At 48.8% G+C, this 24344-nt stretch overlaps 2 protein-coding genes across 2 annotated transcripts in view; both read right to left on the reverse strand.

The window, feature by feature from the left end:
- Nucleotides 1-596: 596 nt before the first annotated feature.
- On the reverse strand, nucleotides 597-1070 carry UCN3 (urocortin 3; the record flags this gene model as incomplete). Its single annotated transcript, XM_080363312.1, has 1 exon — nucleotides 597-1070. The coding sequence occupies one exon, from the start codon at nucleotides 1068-1070 to the stop codon at nucleotides 597-599; it is 474 nt and encodes a 157-aa protein (XP_080219438.1).
- A 16750-nt stretch (nucleotides 1071-17820) lies between these two features.
- The window catches only part of LOC308050004 (uncharacterized protein), a gene marked incomplete at both ends in the record, with an annotated part of 103844 nt that continues 97320 nt past the window's right edge, over nucleotides 17821-24344 (reverse strand). The window contains 3 exon segments of the mRNA XM_080359912.1: nucleotides 17821-17918; nucleotides 18092-18262; nucleotides 22052-22216. Coding sequence (XP_080216038.1) covers nucleotides 17821-17918; nucleotides 18092-18262; nucleotides 22052-22216 — 434 coding nt within the window.

Below are 24344 nucleotides of genomic sequence, written 5' to 3' on the forward strand. Positions count from 1 at the left end.
GAGGTTGGTGGTGGTGAAAGAGGCGGTTGTGAGACAACCTTAGAACTTAGAGAGTCCCCAGGAGGAGAAACTGGGAACCCCATTTTAAGGTTCCCTGACCAGTCTTGCTTTTTCCTTCCCAATGCAGTGACAATTGTCTATAGGGACAGTTTGTTCATGGGGACTTGGGAGGGTGTAGGATCTGGACTGTGGTGGGGATGGGGCCATGAGATGAGTTGGAGGGATGTTTTGGAAAGGCTACGGGCCCAGACAGACCTGACCGAGCATTTGGTGGAGGCGATGAGAGAACAAAGCATTGGAAACTCAAGAGATTGTAGCTTTAATTAGGGACCTTCCCAAGGTGACATGTCCCCTTTCCCTGCTGTGGGACACGAGCCTTTTCCCCACACATGGAAATGTCCAGGAGGAGGGGCGGAGGAGATCAGGAAGGAGAGAAGAAAGAAGAAGAGATTTGAAAGTTAGGTAGCTCTATGGGTCAAAAATATACAACACTGATATCATACATGGCCATCAGTCCCCTCTGGCCAGCAGGCTGGGGCCGGGTGGTGGCCCCACACAACCAGCCCTGCTCCGAGTCCCCCCTGCCCCATGGGAGGTCACTTCCTCCGCCCGATTTGGGCCATGAGGTGTGCGTTGGCGGCGGCCTTGGCCCGCAAGTTCTTGGCTTTGGCAATGTTGAAGAGGATGTTCATGATGTTGGTGGGGACATCGAGGGAGAGGGTGACCTTGGTGCGGCGGTCGCTCTTGGCCCGGTTTTGGTACGTCTTCCCCTTCACCTGTGCCTGGGAGACATATTTATAATGGCCTTCACCCGGGAATGTCCTTTTCCCCATCTCTTCATCCACCATGTGTTCTCCCTCTTCCTCTTCCTCAGACACCTCCTCTGGGGATGGGGAGTCAAAACCGCGCTTGTCCAAGATGGTGTTTTCCTCAGGGTGGCTCTTCTGAGCTTCGGCAAGGGCCGTGTTGAGGCAGCTGAAGATGGAGGCGGCGTTGTAGAGGTGAAGAGCCTGGCTGGTCTGGGTGGCAGAGAGGAGGGCGAGGAGAAGCAGCAGCCTGGTGTGGGGCATCATGGTGACCTGTCCCGTGGAGAGAGTGAGGGAAGGGCAGAGATGGACATGAGCTTCCTGTGGGGCCCGGAGCAGAGCATCATCATCCTGTTGTCTTTTTTCACATACAATCATTTTGATTGGAAAAGCCGCTCAGGATAATGGAGTCCAACCATAACCCAGCCCTGGTACTACCCCCTGTCCCTGAGAACCTCATCTCCGTGTCTGTTCAACCCTCCAGGGATGGTGACTCCAGCACTGCCCTGGGCAGCCTGTTCCAATGCCCCACAGCCCTTTGGGGAAGAAATTGTTCCCCACATCCAACCTCAACCTCCCCTGGCGCAACTTGAGGCCGTTTCCTCTGCTCCTGGCGCTTGTTCCTGGGGAGCAGAGCCCGACCCCCCTGGCTCCAAGCTCCTTTCAGGCAGTTCAGAGATCAGAAGGTCTCCCCTCAGCTCCTGTTCTCCAGCTCAACCCCCCAGGTCCCTCTGCTGCTCCTCATTTTTGTGTCTGAGAAGGGCTTAAAACCTTGGTATAAGTCTCCTGCTCTGCAAAACTTCCCTGTCTCTGAGTCTTGTCTCTCTGAGAAGGGGCACATTTCCCTTTATATCCCTCTGACCACTCAAAAAGGCACCTAAAATGAAAAAAGGGATCTCCTGGTGGGGGTTTTTGCCCATGTGGATATCACACAAGTGTCCCCAGGGCCAGCCCCGAGGGCACACGGCCCCTCCAAGCACCTGGAGGCACGTTGACATTCCCAATCTTCGGGCCCCATCTCGTGGCAAACACATTGCACGGCAAGCCCTGGCCAGGGGACAGTCCCCAGGGACATGGGACAGTGCCTGGGGCTGGGCTTTCACCACTGTTTTGGGGCTGGGAGCTGCTATTTCCTATGGGGACGGGAGTGTTGGGAGCCAAGGAGGTGGGGGGAAGCCCCTGTGAAGATGTTGTGGAGTAGGATGGCTCCCACAAGTCTCCGTGGACATCTGTGTCCCTGGGCCACCACGGAGCAAGGGCTGCTGGGTGGGGGTAAATGTCCTCAGACCCGTCCAAAATCAAACCAACCCCCTTGTCCCCACAGATCGTCACCCTGGACCAGCTCTTCTGCCACTGAGACATGGTCCCTGAAGCTGCTGTCACCTTAACTTCCCTGTCCCTTGGAGCAGGAAACCAGGGCAGGTTTATTTCCTTAACCCTGTACTTTTTCACCCCTCAGAGGGGAGATTGGGGCAGGTTGTACAGGCAGAATTTGAAGGAGCCACTTGATTTTTACTTCTTTGCCTCACTCACCTCTGCCCAAAACTCCACAGAGCTTCCCAAGGCAACAACTGTCCCCTTAACCCTGCCCTGTGTCCAGATGAGAGAAGAAGGATGTGAAGCAGCTGTGGCACAACCCAGACATCACTGTTATTGTAGGATGGGGGAGAAAAACCCTCCCCAGGCACACAACCCCCATGCAAGAGCGATTCATGACCCGACACTTTCCTTCCTTCAGCCAAATCCAATCTTTAAACCCTGGGACTTCCTTGTAAAAGCTTAACAGGACAAACATTTTATTCCAACTCCAAAGGCTGCGATTTAGCCCTAGAAGCATCATCCCCCCCAAAAAAACCCACTCCTTGCATCTCCCACTAGCAGGATGGTGGAACTTGGGACATGAATTTAGACATGGCCAAATTCATCACCTCTGTCTGCATCCTCTGCTCTCCTGGGGACACTATTTGGTCCAGAGCTGCTGGCTGGAGAATGGAAACATCTTCAAAAGCTCTTGCAAAGCCGGCACAACTGCTGGGAGAGAACTGAGCTGGTTCGAGCTGTTGCTGCCCTCTCCAGAGCCGCGGAGCAGCGTCTCCACCTCGCCTCTCCCCGACAGCTGTTTTACAACTGTCTGAATCAGGTGTCGTGTCCCCATGGCCAGATCAGAGTTTTTCCCCTTAGCAAAACTCTCTGGAGACCCAAACCGAGCGAGGGGAAAGGCAGAGCAAGGGGGAAACACGGCAGAAACGCATCCGTGCCCAGCGCCTCGTTTCCTGCTCCTCGGCTGCGGGGAGGATAACCTGGCAAAAGAGCGAAAATCAAGGCAAAGCAGCAAAAAAATGCAGCGTCCGGCTGTGCTGGCGGACAACAAAACCTGGGTTTTGTGTCATGGTATACAAGAAAGTTTTAATGGAGCAGGAAAGAAGCTGGAACTGGGTATTCCTCCTCCAGAAAAAAACAGCAAGAAAAGAAGCAAAAACACCTGCGGTGGATCTGGGGAGCTCGGAGTTAAATCTACCGCTGCCGGAGGAGGGTGACCCGCAGGTGGGTGCCCTTTGCAGAGGGTGGAAATTGCTGGGATGCCTGTGAGCGATTTACAAGCATTATATTGAGATGGTACTGAGGTGGGATTATTTGTAGGGGCTGAAGATTTACCTTTTGTTTTGAAAAGAGAGAAGTAAATCGTTCCGGCAAGGCAGCTCCGGCAAACTGGGGGTTGTCACAGGCTCCTTGGCAGCGGAGGTACAGGATAAAGCTCATTTTTTCCCTACCAAAAAGTAAGTCTGGAATAAAATAATACTATGGATGAGACCTGTAGACTTTTAAAGTTCTTTCTCTCTGATGCCAACTCCACTTTCCTAATATATCTCTCCTGATGATGCTGATTCCCAGGGCTCCGAAATTCAAGCCGACCCAGTGGGGATGGGGCTGTGCCCTCCTCTCCTCCTCATCCCTTTAACCACAACCATGATTTGTCTCCTCACTTTTCGATTTCCCAAGATTTCCAAACCCTTCTTGTGTTGCCCAGCCTGATCTGACTCCAAAAATTATTATAATAATAAAAAAAAGAGAATTCTTTGCTTAGAAGGGATGGTGGGGGGAGTCTCTTAACACAATACCTTGGACTGCTTTTCCCTATCCTGCCTTCTTTTCTTGCAGAGAAATGTGGAACCTGATCTCCCAAAGAAAGCACTGAAATATTTAAAGTTTGTGCAAATGAAGCCGGCTGCTGGTTAATAAATGAAACTCAGGCACTCACCCGGTTGTCCTCGGTGGCTGCGATGGGAAGGAGTTCGCTGTGGTCTCACTCCGAGGAGAGAGGCATCAGGTGCGTTCCCCGAACTTCTGCAGCCTTGCTTTTCTTTTATTGTTATTAAGAGGGCTGCGATATTTTTTTACCTCTCTATGGAAACGCTTTTTCCCCTCCCTCGTGTATATATAAAAATGAGTGATCACGGGGTTTCGAGTCGTAACTCCAGACGTGGAGCCTTCGTTTGGGCATGATTTCATTACAATGAATTCAGAGGGAGCTGGCAACGTCACGGGGCTGCGGTGCCTCTCCCCATTCAGAAGGGGAAAAAAGGGGGGGAAAAAGAGATGTCTGAACCTAACAGCATGTGGAGAGTCACCCGAAAATAGGGCTGTCGCCAACGCTGGGACTTTGCAGGATCATGCAGACACGCTTTTCCCCCGCTCCTCCAGGTATCAAGGCACTCGGGGCCAGGATATTTTAAATGCGAAGGTTTTAATGACCCCTAAGGATGCTTGTTGAGCTTTTCAGCATTGATTAAGTGTTATCCCAGTTAACATGTTTCTATTTGAGGAGTGGGGTTGTTGTAGCCCCTTGGCATGGTTTTGCCCTGGGATGGTGCTCATAACTTACCCACAGTAGGGACAGACTTGCCCTGCTGACACTGCTTTGGTTTCCCATCTACAGAGGTTCTTTTTCCTCCCATTCAGGCAGAGAAACTTGTGGAAGATTGAAATTTTGGGGAACTTCTTCTAGGATGTGGTAGCACGGTCCCAGGTGCTGCATTTGAAGAGGAGTGTGAGGATAATGTGTGTATTGAAAACAAACAAACAAAAACCCAAAAAACTCAAGCTCCCCTAAGGCACCGAGATCCAGCAGAACTGAGATTGCCCCAAGACAGCAGCCACGGAGGAAAATCCCCCAGTTTGGGGTCACAGGACCATTCTGGTCCTGGTGTGGTCAGCAAGAGGTCATGACACTGGTTTGCAAACAAACGTGCTTTGTGCTACAAAGAGAATGGGGATGGAGATCTTGCTGGAAACAGTTTCATGTGCTCCAGGGCTGAGACACCCAAAGGAATCAGGTCTCTTGTGATGGGTCCCTCCAGTGGCCACCACAGATTTGTGGCTGGGTTGGGAGGAGCTCCTGGTGGCCTCAGGACCCCACTCAGCCCTTCCTGCTTGTTGGATCTCCTTTCTGAAACTTGTTTTGAAATGCCATCACCAGCTTCTTCTAGCAAACAGTTGGTGGGGAGCAGTTATCCCTGGGAAGGGACAAATCCTACCAAAAGTGGGGAAAAGCCTCTGAGCAACCCCACAAAAGACAACAGCAGCCAGTAGTGACTCTGGATGGGCTCTAAGTAAGGATGGGGTGATGTTCGCACTCCCGGACCACACCAGTGATGGTCACAGCTGCTCCTTTGGAAAAGAGGAGCCATGATGGCAGATATTCTTGGATGAACCTCTTTGAGTTTCTCACTCAGCCCCTGAAGATGCTGGATATTGTCTGGAAGGCAGTGACCAGTGATGGTGAGATTTCCCCTTTGGCTTCAAACCTGAGTAGAGCATTCTCTCCTTAATCATCTCCAGCTGTTGGATGAGACCCATCAGCACCCACTGCTCCAGCAATTCACTCCTCTTTCATTTTCATTTGAAGCTTTCATCACCTGGACCGATGTTCTCTTTTTCCCTCCTTCACCCAGACCTGGAAGGTGGTTTGGTTATCTAAATCTTTGGAGCGTTTGGTCATGTTTTTGGGCAAACAAACCCACTTGCAGACTTTAATGCAAAGTCCAGGGTAGGAAACTCCATTAGAGGGAATTCTTCCTAGCAAGAGAGAGGGAAATCACTATCTGGCCCATAGTCCTCATTCCTCTCCCTCTGGCAAACGCTCGTGGGCTCATTTATTGCAGAAAGATGAGGTGTCTCCAAGGGCTGCATGGCCTCTGGAGCTGATGAAACCCTTGATCTCGTGCTCTGCGGTGAGGAAGCAGTGATGGATGAGAGCTGTTTCCAACCTGTCCCCCTCGATGGAGGTCCATTAAAAATGATTCCTCCTTGTGCTCCATCTGGATGTGTGAGAGCTCATTCTCAGCAACCTTCAGCTTCCCTTCATTTGGCCTGTGTCCTGCCTTTGACCTCCATGAAGTACAAAAGGCTTAAGGCAGCATCATTACCCAGTAGTTGAATTAGTGTTTGTGGACCAAGTGACATTGCAGGGCAAGGCCTGAAGCTTGGCAGAAGGTATCTAATGCTTTTTTAAAGATGTGCAATTCTTTGGGTGGTCCTGAGCTCCACTCAGTCCAGGTTTGACTACCCATGGAAGAAGGTTTTGTGCTTGGGTGGACTGTGAGGGCTTTGCCAGTGTTTCTATCCCATCGTGCCTCCTTGAGAGATGTTTTTTGCATCTTCTTGTTCCCTGAGGGCTGCAGATATTGGCTACGGTCCTTGTGGAATGCTCAGGAGACCCTTGGACCTTGTTTGGCTCATACCAGTAAGAGCCCTGCATGCTTCAGAGCTAGTTAGGTACCTGTTTCCCCTGATTTTGTTGGTCTGGGTATGGAAGAATGGAGTTAAGGGTGTGAATACACATAGGATGGGAGCTCTGGGTGATGACCTGGTCAATGAGTGCTTCATGAAAGGTGTGTGGGCACTCAGAAAGTGGGTGTCCCTCTAGCTACCAGACAGGGATGTCTACATCCCTGCCTTGGCATCACATCCCATTGGGGTTGAAAAGCACTTTAAAAAGGCTGAGGGAATTGCTGAAAATGTCTGCAATGGTAATTTGAACTCAATTCTCACCTGCTCGGAGGAGATCCGCAAAGGAACATAAAAGGTGCGGAAAGGTTATTGTTTCTGACATTGGCTGTGGGTCCAGCATCCCATGGCCCCAAAGGCAGGCCAAAACTGGTACCCCAGAAATCAAGGCCTGGTGCACCTCTCTGATGCAAGGACCTGGTGTCCCTGATCATCTCCAGGAGTTTCAGACCTTCGGGCCACAGTAGAAGCCCCGCTATTGCCAAAATCAATGGGAACCTGTGAATCAGGTACTTGGGGAAGGAGATGTAGGTTAGTGAAAGGACTGATGTCAAAGCAGATTAATTAAGCCATCCTAAAGCCAACTCTGTCCCAGAGGTGATGGGGTCTTGAATTGATTTAAATGCTTCAACAAAGTGAATTCAACTATATGAAGACTGCAGACTGGGAGGGGATGAGGTCTATTTGGCTGCATCCACTCAAGTGATGGCTGGTCCTCCTTTGCAACCATCCCCTCCCTTGTTGTGGGGTGGGTGTCCTCTCACTGAGTCATAGAATCATTCTGGTTGGAAGAGACCCTCAAGATCATTGAGTCCAACTGTTAATCTAACACTGTCACTAAGGCTTTAACAGGATTGAGAGAAGAGTGTGTGTGATGGAGGGAGAAGATGTGATCATGCGGTTTTTATCCATTGCAACTGCTTCAGGCTGTCCCCATGGGTTGTCCATGCTCTGAGAGGATGGAAATGAGGTGTTCAGCCTTTTCTGGCTGGTGGCTGCAGCAAGATGACTTAGGGACATTGGGAAAGGGCTGACCCACATGCCAGGAGGTCCTGTAGGACCCTGAGGGGCTGTTGGTCAATGCCAACTCCTACCTGGGCTCTTTGGTGTCTGCTGTATCCTTGCACGGGAGGGTGACACGGGCAGTTACCGACCTTCACCATGGGTCCATCTTCACATGGCTGGGGTTGAACCTCACCCTATTTGACTGAACTGGGTGGCAGTAGATCCCAAATTTCTCAGGGAACCAGGGCACAAGAGCAGACTGAAAGTCAAGGGAGGATTTTAACGCTTAAAAAGATGCTTTCCTGGGCAACCAGGCTTGAGATTGATCATCTCCATGCCTGTAAAGGTGAAAAACAATCAATACAACCCTAACAACGTACTATATTTTAAATAATGGGATATATACATGGGTCCCCCCCCAAAGTCAGCTCTGATGCCAGAATGGACCATGTAAATGTGAGTCTATTTTTTTCCTGTGGACAACAAAAACTATTTGAGAGCAAAGCTGTAGCATGGAGGCAAATTCCATTCCCCTCGTCCATCATGTCAACAGTGGAGCCAGGTGGTCAAACCCATCTCCTGCACAGATACTAGGGCCTATTTCTGTGTTTTATTTATTTATTGTTGGGCAGGGTCAATGCAGGACAACATCCTTGCAGGAGGCAAATCCACACGCCAGACGCGGAGACTTCACGGTGATTTTATTAGGGGAAAAACAGGAAAGAGAAGGCAGTGTCTAGGGAAAAAAGATGAAAGAAGTCTAAGTGCCTGGTTCATCCCTGTATCAGTCCACTTCACAAGCAAACTGGACTGGTTTAGGTGGCTACTGTGGTTCAGTCAGCTTTTGTGGGAGATCAGAGAGTTTTTGCTGCAAAACTGAGAACGTCCTGGCATGAAAATACCCCCAGCTGACCCTGAGGAAGGAGGGATCCATGGTACAAACAGCCTGCAGCACCCATGGGTGCTGTCTGGCGTCAAAGGGGACCCAAATTCCGAAAAACTTTCTCTCAAAATCACCAAACTTATGAAAAATACAGGTTTTGTCATGAGCATCCTCGCACATTTCCCTCGTGCGTCTGTCTCTCCAGGAGCAGGACACCTTCCCACCTCCCCGCAGCCTCCCCTCGCTCTCGCCGAGCTCAATTTCCACCTCTGAATCATCATTTAAAGCCCAAATGTGGGCAGCTGAAGAGGAAACATTAAAATTTCATCACTACAACCATTCTGCCACCGGGAAAAAAAATAAGACAATGCGACTTGTGGTCGTGTCACACCCGAAGCCTTGAAAGCAAAATGCGTGTGCCAGATACCAGCACAGAAGTTTTGCTTGCCTGGTTCTATTTAATGCCTTCAGCATCAGAATTGCACGGAGGAGTTGGACACAGATGCACTGTAGGTCTATAGAAGCGCAGAAGAGAGTTTTCTAGTTTCCTTTGACCCTCCTTTAATAATCTTTAAGACTCAATTTGCCCTTTCAAGGCTGCGGAGGGAGAAGGATCTATCTCGCTGCGGTACAAGACTGCCCATATACCATCTCTCCGTAACTCTACAGTGAACGTCCCTTCCTCTCCTCTGAGTCTGATTTTTGGTGGGTTTGTCTTCCCAATAACCCAAATTTTGGGTTGATTTTCACTCCTTCCAACAGCTCAGTAGCAATAAGTCCCTGCATATCCCTCCATATAGCGGGGGCTGAGGGCTCTGGAAGCTTTGACCCAGGACCTTGGTAGAGTGAGGAGAAGAGATGAGAACATGGAATTTGTTAGTTTTTCAGGGGGTTAATTATTCTTTTGTCTTTTTTGCCCTTTTTTTCACCTTCTTGGGCCCCAAATCTGCTGCTGCAGGGTCACAGGGGATTTACAGCCCCGGTCATATGCAAAACACTTGGCTGCCTGTAATGAGCAGTTACCCATCCCACATTCAATGTTTCATGCTCCTGGCAATTAATTAGCTCTGCTTTGTGCTTTTGATGTAAATGTAATATCAAAAATCCTCTTTGGGATAAAACAGGCTGGGGCTATTTTGCAGATTGCTACATAGGCTTCTCCAACAATTGCTTGGGCCAAACCCAAAGACTAACTTTATCATTGATAGCTTCCAGGCATGAAATAGAGCTCTGTTCTTGGTGTTTTCCTTCCAAAGACAAGAAAAAAGCAATGGAGAAGAAAAAAGAATTGGAAATCCTCCAAATCGTCTTCCTCGAGTGTTTTCGGCAATGTTTCTATCTGCTATCTTTCTGTCGCACCTCCTACCCCCTCTCCAAAGAGGTATTTGCAACTACTTGTACGTATGGGATATACCTGCAGCTATGTGGACATGATGCCTCTGGTGGCAAGAAAACATATAAAAACAAGGAAAAATGCAAACAGAGGCTGTAGGAGCCTGGATCTATATGCAGAATTAGCACTGGCCTCAGGGCATTGATCCTGACAGTGGGTCTACACATAAAACCTGTTTATACCCCATGGAGTAAAGTGTAAAAATAGCTATTTCTCCTTTTTTCTGCCTCTGTAAGCAGGGATCGTTGTGCTGGTGAGGCTGCAGCAGCTGGACGAAGTGGGTGGGAGACACATTGCTTAAGAAATGTGGTGGTTGCTTCTCTACAGATGGGTTTATTGCTCCTCCAGCATTTCTTTACCACCGAGATCATGGCCTTGGTTTGGCCTTTTGGCTTCACAATCCATGGGAGGTGTTTGGGGTGATTTTAGGGGTGGGGTGGGACACGTCTGGGGATGTAGGACCCACTGGTGGAGCTCAGGGTGCTGGGCTAAGGGATGTCCAAGGCAGGGGATGGGTGAGGAGCCATCCAGAGGAAACCTGAGGGATCAAACCAGATTTACTGGGGTGGTTTGGGGTGCAAAATGGAGCAGGATGGACACCCCAAGGCAGCTCCTGCAGGAGCACTGGCTCCTGGATGGAATTTCTCCTTTGTTTTCCTCCTAACCCACATAGCAACTATGTCAGCAGCAAATCCATCCCCATTTTTGCTCTGGCTTGTCCCAGCTCAGAGGAGCAGGGCTACATTTCTTGAACAGGGTTTTTTTTCAGGCTTTTACAACGTTTTCCCTTCTTCTCAAGGATGTTGTGGTTGGGTTGCAATTCCACCGTGCAGTGGGTAGGGGATGGTGCTCGCCAGCATCTTCGCAGAGATGTTGGCAAGAAACTGTATTTACCAATACAATGATGTATTAATTACTATTACTCCAAAAATCGACAGATACCACCCAAAAGGTGTGCGGACTGCACATAAACCTCCAATGCCTCCCACAGAGGATGGGGTGGAGGATTTTGCAAGATGGACTTGCCGGTGCTCAGGTCCAGCCCTGCATTAACTCATGGACATTTTCCTCCCAGGCATCTCCAGAGCTTAAATTACTCCTGCTCTAAAAATATCGCGTAATTAATTAACCTAGCTGAGCGCAATTCAGGCTGATGACATGGCGATGAACTTTTTTGTTGCTTTTGGCTTCGGCAGGAGTAAAGATAGGAGATTTTGTCAGCTCCTTCCCAAACAGCCTGTCCGCTCCAATCTGCGCAGCCAGAGGACGCTGGATGATGCTCAGGGCTCAGCCGTCAGCACTGGCGGCCGTTTCAGGGACTGCATCATTATCAAATTACTAAATTACGCCAGCCCAGCCTCTTCATCTCTCGCCATCCATTTTCTTTTGTCAGGGTTGCTAAGGAACTGCCCGCGGGCATCGGATGCCACAATGAGGTGAGTTTCTCCCCTCCGCACCTCCTTGCAAGATTTTGCTGGCTTAATGCACAACAAAGCTCCTCCTGCGAAGGAGCTGAGCATGTTCAAGCTATAGTTGCACGTATATCCATAGACACAGACCCAAGGGCTCAGCTCTGGAGCCGAGCATGTTCAAGCTATAGTTGCACGTATATCCATAGACACAGACCCAAGGGTTCAACTCGAGCTGTGTGATCTGTGAGTCTCTGATCTGATGAGTGATGGGGTCACTCGTGCTTCAAAATCACCTTCTGCTTCGCAAAATTCACGAGGCTCTGTGAAGCTGGTTTTATGTGCATTAAACCCCAGTTTTTCACGTGCTCACAATGATGCATTTTAAGGCCATTCTCCAATGTGTTCAGGAATTTTCTGCCTTTGTCCTGTTCGGAGCAGCCTCAGGTCCCTGTGCCTGGAAAGCAGTCGGCTCACCAGCAAATCATTCAGCTCTAAAAGTTTCCCCCCTCCTCCTGCAATCAAATAATTTCAAGAAACTCAATTAGTGTGACATGACATTTCCAAGGAAACACCGAGGATGCATTCCGGTAATATTTTGGCCCTGCCAAAGCGGTTCAGATGGCAAATCAATAGTAAACATTTAAGGCTAGATGTATTTAAAAAAAATCAAGTTATCAATTTCTCATTACGCCTGAGCTCCCAGAGCACTGATGGGAAATTCAAGCTGCATTTAATACACCTAGCGGAGGACTGAAGAGCTTGATCTCATACACTTGCCCACAATTTCGGTTTTCACTTCTCAAGTCTTCCAGCTGCTTTGCAAATCTCAATTAAGCCACCTGGCTCCCTGGTGAGCTGCTGCCTTGGCCTGTGCCATGAGCATCATTTATGGTGAAGGATCTTGAGCCAAATCACACCCCCACACACACCCCAAGAGACTCCGTCCCTCTTCTTTGGCTACACCTTGGCCATGAAACCAGGTGGCCAAATTTGTCCCCCAGACTTGGCTTTGGAACACGTGTACTTGTCATCAAGCTTAGAGCCAAAAGCTGCCAAGAAATTCTGCATGTTGGGAGGTGAAGTCCTATTTTAAGTGATGGCACTGGTCTTAACAGGAAAAAAACACAGGTTTTGTCCCATTTGTTTGGTGTCTGGGAATAACAAGAGAGAAGGAGAAATCCATCATACCCTCAGGCAGGTCTCAGGTCCTCCAGGTCTATTTGCTCACCTACTGCTCCCTCACTGTGCTACTGATTCACAGCTATAAAAATGGTCTTCATGTGATTACTGTTCCTTAATGTTTCCTCAGATTTGATGTCAACATTCCTGCCAAGGGGTTCACCAGCCCACAGTGATGCACCCTCCTCTTCTCGCCCTGGTGCAGCTGATAGCTGGAGTGGATCAATGAAATGTGGGGCTGGACTCTCTTGGGGAGAAACCACAACATGAAGGAAGGCTTTCTCCCCTTGATTTTGGTAAATGAATGCCACTTTGAGTTATTAATGACCTGGCTGGTGGCAATGGTTGCCAAGAGGTGATGCTGTTGCACCCTGCATTGGAGAAAAGCTCCTGGGATCATCTCCATTGTCCTGGTGGAAACCCAACATTGCAGCACACAGGGAGGGCAGAGACAGATGTCCAAGAGGACATGTTCTGGGAGGGTTTGGGCAACTGAAGGAGGCAGGGAGAATGTGCACTCTGTACAAATAGCAGGTCTGTAGGATGGAGATATGACCTGTGCATTACCGTATCACCAGAGATGGTGTAGCCATGGTTGGTCAAGGTGGTAATGAGCAGTCTGGCATTTCCTCTGATGGCCAAACCAAAGCCTTTCTTCTTAAATCCTCCTCCTTGGGAAAACCTCCCTACTTTTCTGGGACAAATCCCGCAGCCCTGGGCAGGACTGTCCAAATGCTGGACCCTGGGTAACACATGGTCTTGGGCATCCCAAGAGAAGCCAAGGACAAGGAGGTTGGTTTGTGGGGACATGCAGAACTGGGTCAGAATGGAGCTGGTCCAAAGTTATTGCAGACCATAAATATATATATATATATATATATTTTTCCATTGCTAGTAAAACACCACAGGCTTTGAACTGACCTGACACCCTGGGCCAGGTGGTGGTGGCCACTCGATTGTGACAACCCCGTATTTCTCCTGGTGCCCTCACTGGAGGGGGAGCACCACACCAGAGAAAAGGGAGATGCTACAAGGGTTTTCTTTCTTTGAATAATAAATATTATTATCGATCTTTTTTCTATATCAATTAAATAGTGAGAACTATGACACTGTTGAGGTGTTAACTGGGCTACCGGTAATTTCTTAGCACTGTGTTTACAGTGTGTCCCCTTTTGGCCATGCAGATATTTTTGTTTCAGTCCAGCTGTGGGCTGGTTTGCATCAGGAAGGATCAATTGGGGGCACAGGGGTTCGCAAGCAGAGACGTCCCAAATCAAAACAACGTGAGTGAACCTTTCTGCAAGTGCATCCCCAGCCCTCATATGGCTAAATTCCTTTTCTTTTAAGGCTCTGAAATGCTGTTCGCTCTGCACAATTGTGGGAGTTCAACGCCATGTGCCCCTTGGCACGGTCCCACCTAAATAAACATTTTCATACCAGGGTGACAAATGAACTTGTGGGTTGTGCACTCCATTAAGTCTCTGTTTCCTTGCGCACAGTGATTATTTTGTCGATGCAATCCTCCAGCCCCCCATGGCTGTGATGCCAAGGAAATATTAAAATATGGGGTTTTTCCCAGAAAAACACCTGTTTCTTGATGTTATGACCTCACCTGGAAATGCATAAATGCTCTCTTTTGGATGATGCTGCACCCTCTGCTTTGCTCAGCCAGGGACTTTTTGTTTCTTTTCCGAGGGATTATTTTTCTTGCCATGATACAACACCTGAATGTTTTTCTTGCTGAAGTACATTTCGATACAGAACATCATTTCAGGAGGAAATGTCAGTCTGAAAATGGCATTTGCCTCATTGCCAATATTTACCAAATTCTAATTTTTTTGGGTTTTTTTTTTTCGGTAAAACAGATTTTAGCTGTTGGTGGAATAAAAATCCATAAAAACTCTGCTGGTCCTCACTTGGGGCCTGGGACATTATGGGTAAGGGGCGTCCTTCTTCTATCTGTGCTACCAGTAGCAATGAAGCAACCCTAAAACTGGGAGATGTGAGCTCAATCTTACCAAACTGTGCAGAAAACATTTAATAACACCCACTGACTTCCCAACCAGCTCCACAACAATCCTGCTCCACCAGAAATACCCATTTAGCCATTATGTTACCATGAAGGGTGTTCAGAGAAAAAGCAGTTCCCAGTGCAATCCTTGGAAGTGCAATGAAGTTTTTGGCTTGTTTATTGGGGACCTGCATTGGTGAGAGGAATCGTGGCTTGCACCCATGGGTGCTCAGAGTGGGGCTTCCCCAAGCTAAGAACTGGGAACCTAAAATTCTAGCACCAAAATTTTGGGGAGAGCCATGCCAAGCTGGTAATGTGAGCAGCAGTGACATGGCCAACTGAGAGGCGTCACTTTTAGACATCATGTTTTCTGCCTGGTTGCAACCCGACAGCAATTTTCGTCACTCATGGGGAAGGTAGAGTCTTGCTTTTGCTCTTTCTTTGGGAAACTCTAAGTATTTCAAAAGCCAGGAGAGACTTCTGTGCCACCAGAGTTGTTGTGACCCTTCCCAGGGGCTGGCAGGCTGTCCCATGATGTGCACTTGGAAGAGATGCTGTCAGATAGGATCCCTCTCAGCTGGGTCCATGTGGCCACCAAAACCCAGAGGTTTAACCTCCCACTTGTTGGATTTCCACGCCTCTCCAGGCACCAGCTCCAAACACCTCAAGAACCTGGGGGTGGAATTTTGCAGGGAGAAGCCTGGTTTTGGACTCTGTTTTCTTCTTACCATACAATTTGGAATGGCTCCTTTTCACCTGTCCAGGGAATGGTCAAGTGAAGAAGGTGAGACTTGCTAAAGGCCATGAGGAGTTTAGGGTCAAGCTGAGGGTCTAGAGCACAAGTGTGATGGAGCGGCTGAGGGACCTGGGGGGTTCAGCTGGAGAACAGGAGCTGAGGGGAGACCTTCTGATCTCTGAACTGCCTGAAAGGAGCTTGGAGCCAGGGGGGTCGGGCTCTGCTCCCCAGGAACAAGCGCCAGGAGCAGAGGAAACGGCCTCAAGTTGCACCAGGGGAGGTTGAGGTTGGATGTGGGGAACAATTTCTTCCCCAAAGGGCTGTGGGGCATTGGAACAGGCTGCCCAGGGCAGTGCTGAGTCACCGTCCCTGGAGGGTTGGACAGACGGAGATGAGGTTCTTATGGACATGGTTTAGTGGCACTGTTTCGTTAACGGTTGTACTCCATGATCTTGAGGGTCTTTTCTAACCAAAATGATTCTATGATTCTATGAAAGACCATGGGATGAGGCTCAACCTGCCCACCCTGTTTGACATGGGGAAATAGAAATTACCACCTTTCTCTCTGACTTTCTCGAAGAGTTCCTGCTTCCAGGTGAATTACGAACTACAATCACACATGTCAGCATTAACACACTTTTATTTTACAAAAATAAACTCAGAGGTATGTCACCTGGTTTTGCACAGTAGTTCTGCAGGGCAGGTGGTGCAGTTGTGAGTCTCTGGACGTCTCTGCTTTCCTGAGCAATCAGATGTTTCCCTCTCCTCATACTGCTTTATTTCCTGCCCATAATTACAGTTTTACATCTTTTTTCAAACGTCCCTTGTCTCTTCATTTTAAATGGTTTGTCTTGCTTGTCCAGTCTCTGAGGTGTCCTGGAGACACTTCACACAGCTCCATTTCTCTTTGATTTAAACAAGGCAGTTGCAGCTGATCACGTCCCTCTGACTGGTTTTCGATAGCAAGGAAAGAGAAAACAAAGGGGATGTTGGATGTTGGCTGCAGCTTTGGCTTCTTCTTGGACCTCACATGCTCACAGTGGCTTGGGAGGTCCCTCACATCACGATGTTGTCTATGTCAGGTCATGTCACATGTCAGACATCCATAAAGCAAGTGTCCTGATCCAGGCCAGCTCCTGGCACCATTTAGTGGTGGCCAGGAGAAATGGGAACATAGAGGACACACAGACCTAGCTTGGTTTTGGATGACTCTCCACGAAGGGAGTGCAGACACAGTGCTGGAGGTATCTACAGCTGCTTTGTGAAGCCTATACTATATCTTAATGCTTATGCCCTGGGTAAAGTGTTGGCTGGGAAGAGGTTCACTTATTACCTGGTGCTGCTGGGACTGGATTTCAAGCACTGAGAGTGGCTTCCCCTCATGCAGTATCTTGCAAAGAAAGAGGCCACCAAATGTGGGCACTGATCAGGCTAAATGGGCCAACTGGTCTGCCTTGACTGCCTTTATGGTCACCAAAAATGGGCTCCCTGTGGAGCCCAAGGAGTGATGCTAACCCTTGTAGTGGAGGGGGACAGAAGATGGTACCCACTTTGGACTGGCTGCTCTGGGGCTGAAAATCACTCCTTCCTGTCCAGAAAGTTCTTCCTCCTCCCCAGAGAACACTTCAGCTCTCCATGATGGTGTCACCTGTCCTAAACTGGATTTAAAGCAATGAATACTCACACTACCTTCCTCCTTGCAGAATGGGAAGCTCATTGCATATCAGAAAGTTCATTGCATATCAGAAAGACACAAGTGGATGATAACAGCCTGTGTGATGGTCTTGATTTTATGCATAATAGGTGCTCGTCTAAAAACCAGCCAACAAAATCTTGTTGAAGATAGCCCTGCTCATTGCAGAGGGGTTGAACTAGAGGACCTTTGAAGGTCACTCCCAACCCAAACTATTCTATGATTCTATAATATGATTCTGTGCAATACAGATCACCCGACAACTCTGAAATGAACCTGAAATTACAGATCTCCACCTTTAATTTCTTTCTCTTTTTATAACATGACTTCAAAACCAGAGGCGATGAACTTCACCAGTGTTTTTTAATGTATTGTGGAGAACTAATGCATTTCACCTGATGCCCGGAGGGGTTGTCTCCATGCAGAGGAAAGGCTGAGAGTGGAGCATCTTTCTGAGAAGGCTGGTTTCAGCCACAGCTTGTGCACTGCTTGGCATCAGTAGCGCTTGCATTACTGTCAGGAGCTCATATTCCCTGTGGTGAGCTACCACATGCCTGGAGATGACAAAGAGCCACCCAGACTGATCCCATGAACCCTAGATCTGGCAATGGGACCCCAGTTGGGCTTCCAGGAGTGTTTTTTTCCCATTGAACCCCTGGAGGAGGTGTGACACCAGTGCGGGGATCACAAGATGGTTTGGATTGGGGCAGCTCCACCAGCTTCAGGCTCTGCCCAGAGCACTTGGTGGTTGGAGGTGCCAGAGAGATGCTTGGATGGAGCAGTCCAGGACTCAGAGGGCACCAGCCCCCAAATACCTTCAAACCTCAGCCCTCAGAAGGCACAAGGTGACTGAGCTCAAGATGTGCAAACTATCAGGACTATCAGGACCCAGCACTGATTGACTCCCCTTGTCTCCTACAGGTCCACCCACATCCCATCAGTGGATGTAACCAAAGAGAAGAGATGTCCAGGAGCACCTAGGAGGGGCTGGGGAGGACCAAAGTGAGCTGGGACTGCGAGGGGAACAAAACCTTGCAAACTAGAGGCATACCTCCAAGTCCTCTCTTGGTCCTGGTGGGGCACCATAAGTCAATGGAGGTTGGCAGATCATGGGTGGGTTTTCCTGCTTTGACCTCACTCCTGGTTGGAGGAAGAGGAGGGTTGAAGGGCTCAGGGGCTGCCTTACCTGCTGAGGTTTTGCACCGCTGCTCACATCTCCACTTGGTTTCGAAGCGGTTGCTGTTTCCTCGGCATCCCCCGAAGATGAAGGGCCGGCAGGTGTTTGATTCTGTGTGGTAGTACCAGAGTAGGACGTAATTCTGGCAGGAACCCTCGTCCATCGGCTGCAAACAGGAGGCTGCAGAGAAACATCCCCCACACCTACTCGTATATTGGACCCAGGTGGGAAGAGGCCACACTCTATCACCTCCATCCTACCCTGGGCAAATGTGTGGGGCTGGTCCGGGGACCCCCACTGCCCCACAGTCAGCACTTCACCCCAAAGTGATGGGGTTGGCAGAGCAAAGGGCACAGCAAGGAACAAGGTGGGGCATCTGGCAGTGGACTTCCACAGTGGGATGAGCACAAGGCTCCTGGTTGCTCCATGGCACTGTCCACCCCTGTGGTGCCCATCATGGTGTTCTCTGACCTCTACAAGGGGGTTATTAACCCCTGGGTCATAGAATCAGAGAATGGTTTGGGTTGAAGGGACCTTCAAAGCTCAGCCAGTCCAACCCTGCCATGAGCAGGGACATCTTCACCAGCTCAGGTTGCTCAGAGCTCCGTCCAGCCTGGCCTGGGATGTCTCCAGGGATGGTTCATCCACCACCTCTTTGGCCAACCTGGGCCAAGGTCTCACCACCCTCAGGGCCAACAATTTCCTCCTCATGTCTGGCCTGAATCTCCCTTCTTTTAGTTTGAAACCATCACCTTTGTCCTTTTGTAACAGGATCTGCTAAAAAGTCTGTCCTGGGGGGGACTTCGCAGGGGCAGTTACATTTGGGGTGTTTCCTGGTGGGGCTCTCACCACATTTTCCTGGTGGAGCAGGACCACACTGAATGGGGTGAAAACACCCTCCATTTTGTTCACCACCAGCTCAACGCCCTGGGTCAAAAGCAGCTGATTTAAGCCAAGTCCAGAACTGAGTTTTGAGCCTCTGTGTGCTGGCACGTGTAACCCTTTCAGTGCCACATTCCCTTGATCTCAATGCCAAAAAAGCACTTCCCACCTGGGGAAGTGACTTCCCCAAATGTCACTTAATTCAGTGCATTTCACCTGGTAATGGACTGTGGGCTTCTCGGCGCTTGTGCTGAGAGGGACTCGTTATCTGCTGTGCCCGAGGAGCTGCTGGGGAAGCAAATGGAAATCAAACATAACGAGGCCATGCAAACAAATTAGCCACCATTTAAATATAGATCATTGGAGCCTTACATGGCTTCCTGACGGCTAACAAGTTCTCTTAATAAATGTCACAGAGCAATTGGTGAGGGGAGGGAGAAACCGGCGGCAATAAAATTCTTAATGGTGTTAAACAACTCAGGGAGAAAGGTTGGATGTTAGTCAGAGAAACTGGAAGTATTTGTGGTTGTTTGCAGGAGATAAATGTCAGGCCAGAGTTTTGTAAGTCTGCGAGCTTTGAAAAGCCAGGAGCGATTGTAATCTGGCAGTAATAACCCTCCGATTGCAGAATCCTGTTAACATTTAGAGCGTCTCTCCTCACTCATCGCTTAGCAGGGCGATTTATGAGCCCTCCTGCCTCAGAGCCGGGCTTTAATGGGATTGTCGGCTGGCGACGGCTGCAGCTGCGATTCAATAACATGTGGTGGGCCCCATCGATCTGAAACTGCCCAGATCCCAAGTGCTGCCTTGATATAAAGCGAGTTTAAATCCAGATGTTTGACGTCTTCGATGTGCGACACAGACATCAGGAGAGTGCTTGGGGGTAGGGAGGATGAAGGTGGTGATGGTTGGGATCGGGTTCTAGACTAAGCTGGATTTGGGGAATATGTTTGGTTCTTAGCAGATTACACAGGTCAAAACCAATGGGTTTGACTTAAAACTCTTCCCAAAACTCTGGGAAAGGGCCATGATGGGTAATAAATGTCAACACATATAAACTGTAGGTCAACAGCTTGCATAGGCTACAACTTGTTTTGGGGTATAAAAGTATGTGGCATTGGGGTGTCTTGCTTAGTATGAAAGTGCAATGTGTTTTTTCTTTAAAGAATTATTTCTAGAGTAGAAGTACAGGTTGGCCAACCCATGTGCTGGTTGACCAGTCAGTGAGCTGACTGGCCAGCTTTCGTGCTGCTTGACCACCCATCTGCTGCATGGTCAGTCTGCAGAAAGCTTTGTGCCGTAGATGCTGGGGGAACAGAGTTTGTGCAGGACCTATGTATGGATGTTGTATTTTAGATGGCTCCATTCTGCTGGGATGAATGTGACCCTCTGAGCATCTTTTTCTCTGAGATGAAGCTCTGATTCTGTCCCCCAGCCTGTGCCAATGGCAGCTCCATCCATGCTACCCAACCCTCCTTCTCTTGGTGACAAAATCTGAGCATATCTTAATTTCTGACTTTATGAATTGCAGGAAACAAGTCTAAACTCTCACTCCATTTGAGTCCTGCCCTGTCTTGCAGTGCGTTTGGACTTGGAGCACCAAATGCAGAAAGATCTCCACAAGCAAGCCCATAATCTCCTATTCCCCTCAAGACTTAAAGCCCAGCTCTGATGAGGTCAGAGGGTCCATGGGTGGCTGTGGCATGGATTTGAAGATGTGATGGACCTAGAGGAGGACAGCTCACATGAATCCTTCTGGGCGAAGGTCATTTCCAGGTTGCTGATAAAATTTAGAGTAGAGATACCCAGAAAACCCTCCAGCCAGTCAAGTCAAAGGCTGCTTGTTGCCTCCATCAGCGTCCCAGGGGATGGGCAGGACCATAGGGTCTGGAAAAGCCACCCATGAGCCATTATCCCATAGAGACAGAAGGGCGATAGCCAACTGGTAACTCTTCTTTGCCAAGGAGACCATAATGCTTGTCAGGTCTGCATGAAGCCGGATCAAGCATTCCCTCATCGTAATGTTCCCTGTAGTGGTTCATGGCCAGAAGAAAAGGTAGATGATCTGAACTGCAGCTAAAACTGCCCCATCCTATCCTTTCCCTGGAAAGATGGCCATTCTCAGCCAGATATTAAAGGATTTCCCTGTGTCCATCAAGCTCATCTCTTGGTTTTTCCACCAGGACACTGTGTCCCAATTCATCCCGAGGTGGTCCTGGAGCCTCCTGAGGAACCAACCCATCTATGCTTACAGAATGGGCCACAAACCTCCCTCCAGCCCCTGGGCAAGTAGCAGGACATAGTTCACCTCCCTATGGCCGAGCAGTCTTCATCCCCAAAAATGATGGTTGCACCTTGGCTGGCTGGTACTGCTCAAGATCCTATTAGGAGCTTGATAATACCATGTTCAGTCTTGGATCATGCTCTTGTCCTGTCCTGTTGCCTGGTGTAGCAGTAAATGTGGTGTGAGGAGATGCCACAAACTCACTGGTGTTCGTGTACAGGCAGGTCTGTACTGCACGTGTCTTCAGGGCAGGACCTTGGCCATTCTCTCTCCCCCAATCTCTTGGGCAACACAAATGGACAGAAATAGAGCCGGTTGTTTTCCCATTAGCTGTAATCAGCAGTTTTACCCATTAAAGGTTTTATGAGGCCCTGGACAGAAATAGTCTGTAATAGCTCGAGTGTTTGGTCTCAGAGATGTAATTTCTGGCTGGTAGGAAGCTTTACTAGAAGTTGCAAAGAACATAGTGGGGAGAGGGGAACAAAATCCGCCTGAAAACGGCTGCTTCCTTCCAGCCTTTCAAAATGCATCCTTTTGAAGGTGGTCATCACTGAGATCACACATATTTGAATTTTCCCTCACCCACTAGGACCATCAACTCACAACTCACGTTGTGTTCACAGACCAGCACCTTTTCAGCACAGGAGCATCACAGCGTGGGAGCCCTCATTGGAAATCCCATTGCTGCCTTATTTCTTTCCAGTCTCAGGGTATAGAATTTAGCACTGGGTTCATGGAGTGCTCCAGAAGATACTGGATGTCATGGCTGGATGGGAAGCACGCAGCCCCACAGATGCACTTACCTGCAATAAATGAAGGTGGCTCCATGAAGGGCTTGACTGAAGTCACCGATGTCACACTCTGAGTTTTGTTAAGCATTTCTTCCTGGCTTTCACCATCTCTTCTGGTGTGTTCCCGAGGCAGAAAATACCCCTGGAGTTGCCTGTTGATTTCAGCTGCCTCCAGACCTGCGGATTTAATTGTTGGTTCAGTGAGGATGAAATCTGGTGCCACATTTTGGAAGTCACCATGCTTCGATAAATTGTTGTAGCTCAACAAAATTACTGCCACTGCAAAATACAGTGTGGGAGACAAGTCACAACACAATTTCTCATTGGCCAAAGCCTACAGACCATTGGGGTACGTGGTCAGGGCAGGAAAACTACTTCCAAATCACATGTACCCTAGAGAAGGGCAAGCAATTAAGGAGAGATTGTACTGTCTACTGTCTTCTCAAGAAAGGGAGCAGGGAATACACTAAACTTATTCAGAATAGAGCTGTTTTTGAGGAAGTGGTTCCCAAGAAGTGTGCTGTGCTTTCTTGGGACCTCCATGACAGCACGGGCATGTGCCCAGTGTCAATTGGGATGGAGTAGTCATCAAACCTAGGTGGATAATTAAATGCTGCTGGATCAGCAGCTCCATGGGTTAAGTCCCCTGAAGTGCTGAGCACTGCCAGTCTTCTCAGGTCAGACTTGTTAAGTTACGCACATCCAGCTGTGTGTCTGGATGTGTACGAGGCTGTGGCTCCACCATCCTTCACACTGGGGATATCTGATGCCCCACGCCTCGAGGGACAACCGTGATCTGGACCAGGCTGGCAGGCACATTAGCACAGCAGGTATTTTAGGAGTTCTGGTTTTATGGTGGATGTACAAAGTTTGAAGGTAGAGGACAGTAGATCTAGTGGGGCCTGATTGTGCAAAGTGAACACAGAAACCTGTTTTGAAACAATATGGACCAGCAGACTGAAGTAAACCCAGATTAATGCTCTGTGATGTGTCCACTGTGTGTTTTATCTGGTTTGTTTTCCTTCACTAACTTACTGTTTTAACTAATGATTCTCTGGGAATGAGGGATGGAAAGGACCACGTGCTCTTGGCTGAAGGACTGACCAGCCAGATAACAAGCAGGGCCCTTAGGTAACATCTGAGTCATGAAGGCAAAACACTTCAGCGAGGGTTGTCCTTTGCAGGAGCATGGAGGCTTCTGTGTCCAAGACCATCCACTGCAGGATTCATTTGCTCTGATTTATTTGCATTACAGATTTATTTACATTCAAGATATAGGACCATGGATAGACATCAGGGAGAGGTGATGCCTACCCTGATAGATTTGCATTCTAAACACAGAGCAGGAAGGGAAACAGAGCCCAGAAAGGACTATCTCATGTCTAGCTTAACTAGGAATATCCCACACCAGGAGAGCTCCCAGCTACCCCAGGCACCTACAATTATACTGGATTCTTATGTCCAGGACAAGGTTGGGGCTTCTTCATCCACCTCTCTGTTAAAGTCCTTGCTTTGTAAAATGCTCTGCTTTTGTACACTATGAAACAATGTGTTATGAAGGCTAAAATACAGATATATATACACATATATAATGTAAGAGTTATAAAGGAAAAATTAAAGCAAATTCATTCCTGGAAAACATGAGTTCACTGCAATTTAAAATCAAATTGCTGTCCTGGAGTTACTCCTTTGTCTATTCCTGTTTAAAACATTAAAACCACACTGTAGTGTGGGACCCTTTCCAGGTCTAATGGTGGCCTTTCCTAGTAGGAAACATTCAGGTTAGATGAGATATCTCAGGACAACCGAGGTATCAAAGCTGGGTTGACAGACACGACACAGATCTGTGAGACACCTCTGCCCCTGGAGAGGATCCAGCAGGATATGTAATCTGGTTTCTATATGGGCAACTAGGTCAACACCCAGGGGTGAGGATCAGATCCAGAGTTGGAAGCTTTCCTCTAGGTGCCTTCATGTGAACTGAGTGTCTCCAGAGCCTACTATGGCCAGCTGAGATCCAGAACCTGGTTCAGTATCTCCCGTGGAAAAACTAGACCCTGAATCACTTGCCCACATGTAGACAAAGACACAGAAGAACCAGGTCCTCCCTGAAGCACAGATAATGAGCCCCTGAATGAACGTCTCTTTTGGGGTTGGCAGATTTGGCCTCCAGACTCCATGGACCATGTGCATTAGATATCCACAACGAGAGCTTAAATGATGAACAGACACCTGCACTGGAGCTTATCATGTTGATGGTCTGGGATGGTGGAGCAGCAAGATCTGTTTCGTGGGCAGGGAGAGG

Source organism: Nesoenas mayeri (genome assembly GCF_963082525.1).
Source record: "Nesoenas mayeri genome assembly, chromosome: 1".
In the NCBI taxonomy this organism is placed as follows: Eukaryota; Metazoa; Chordata; class Aves; order Columbiformes; family Columbidae; genus Nesoenas; species Nesoenas mayeri.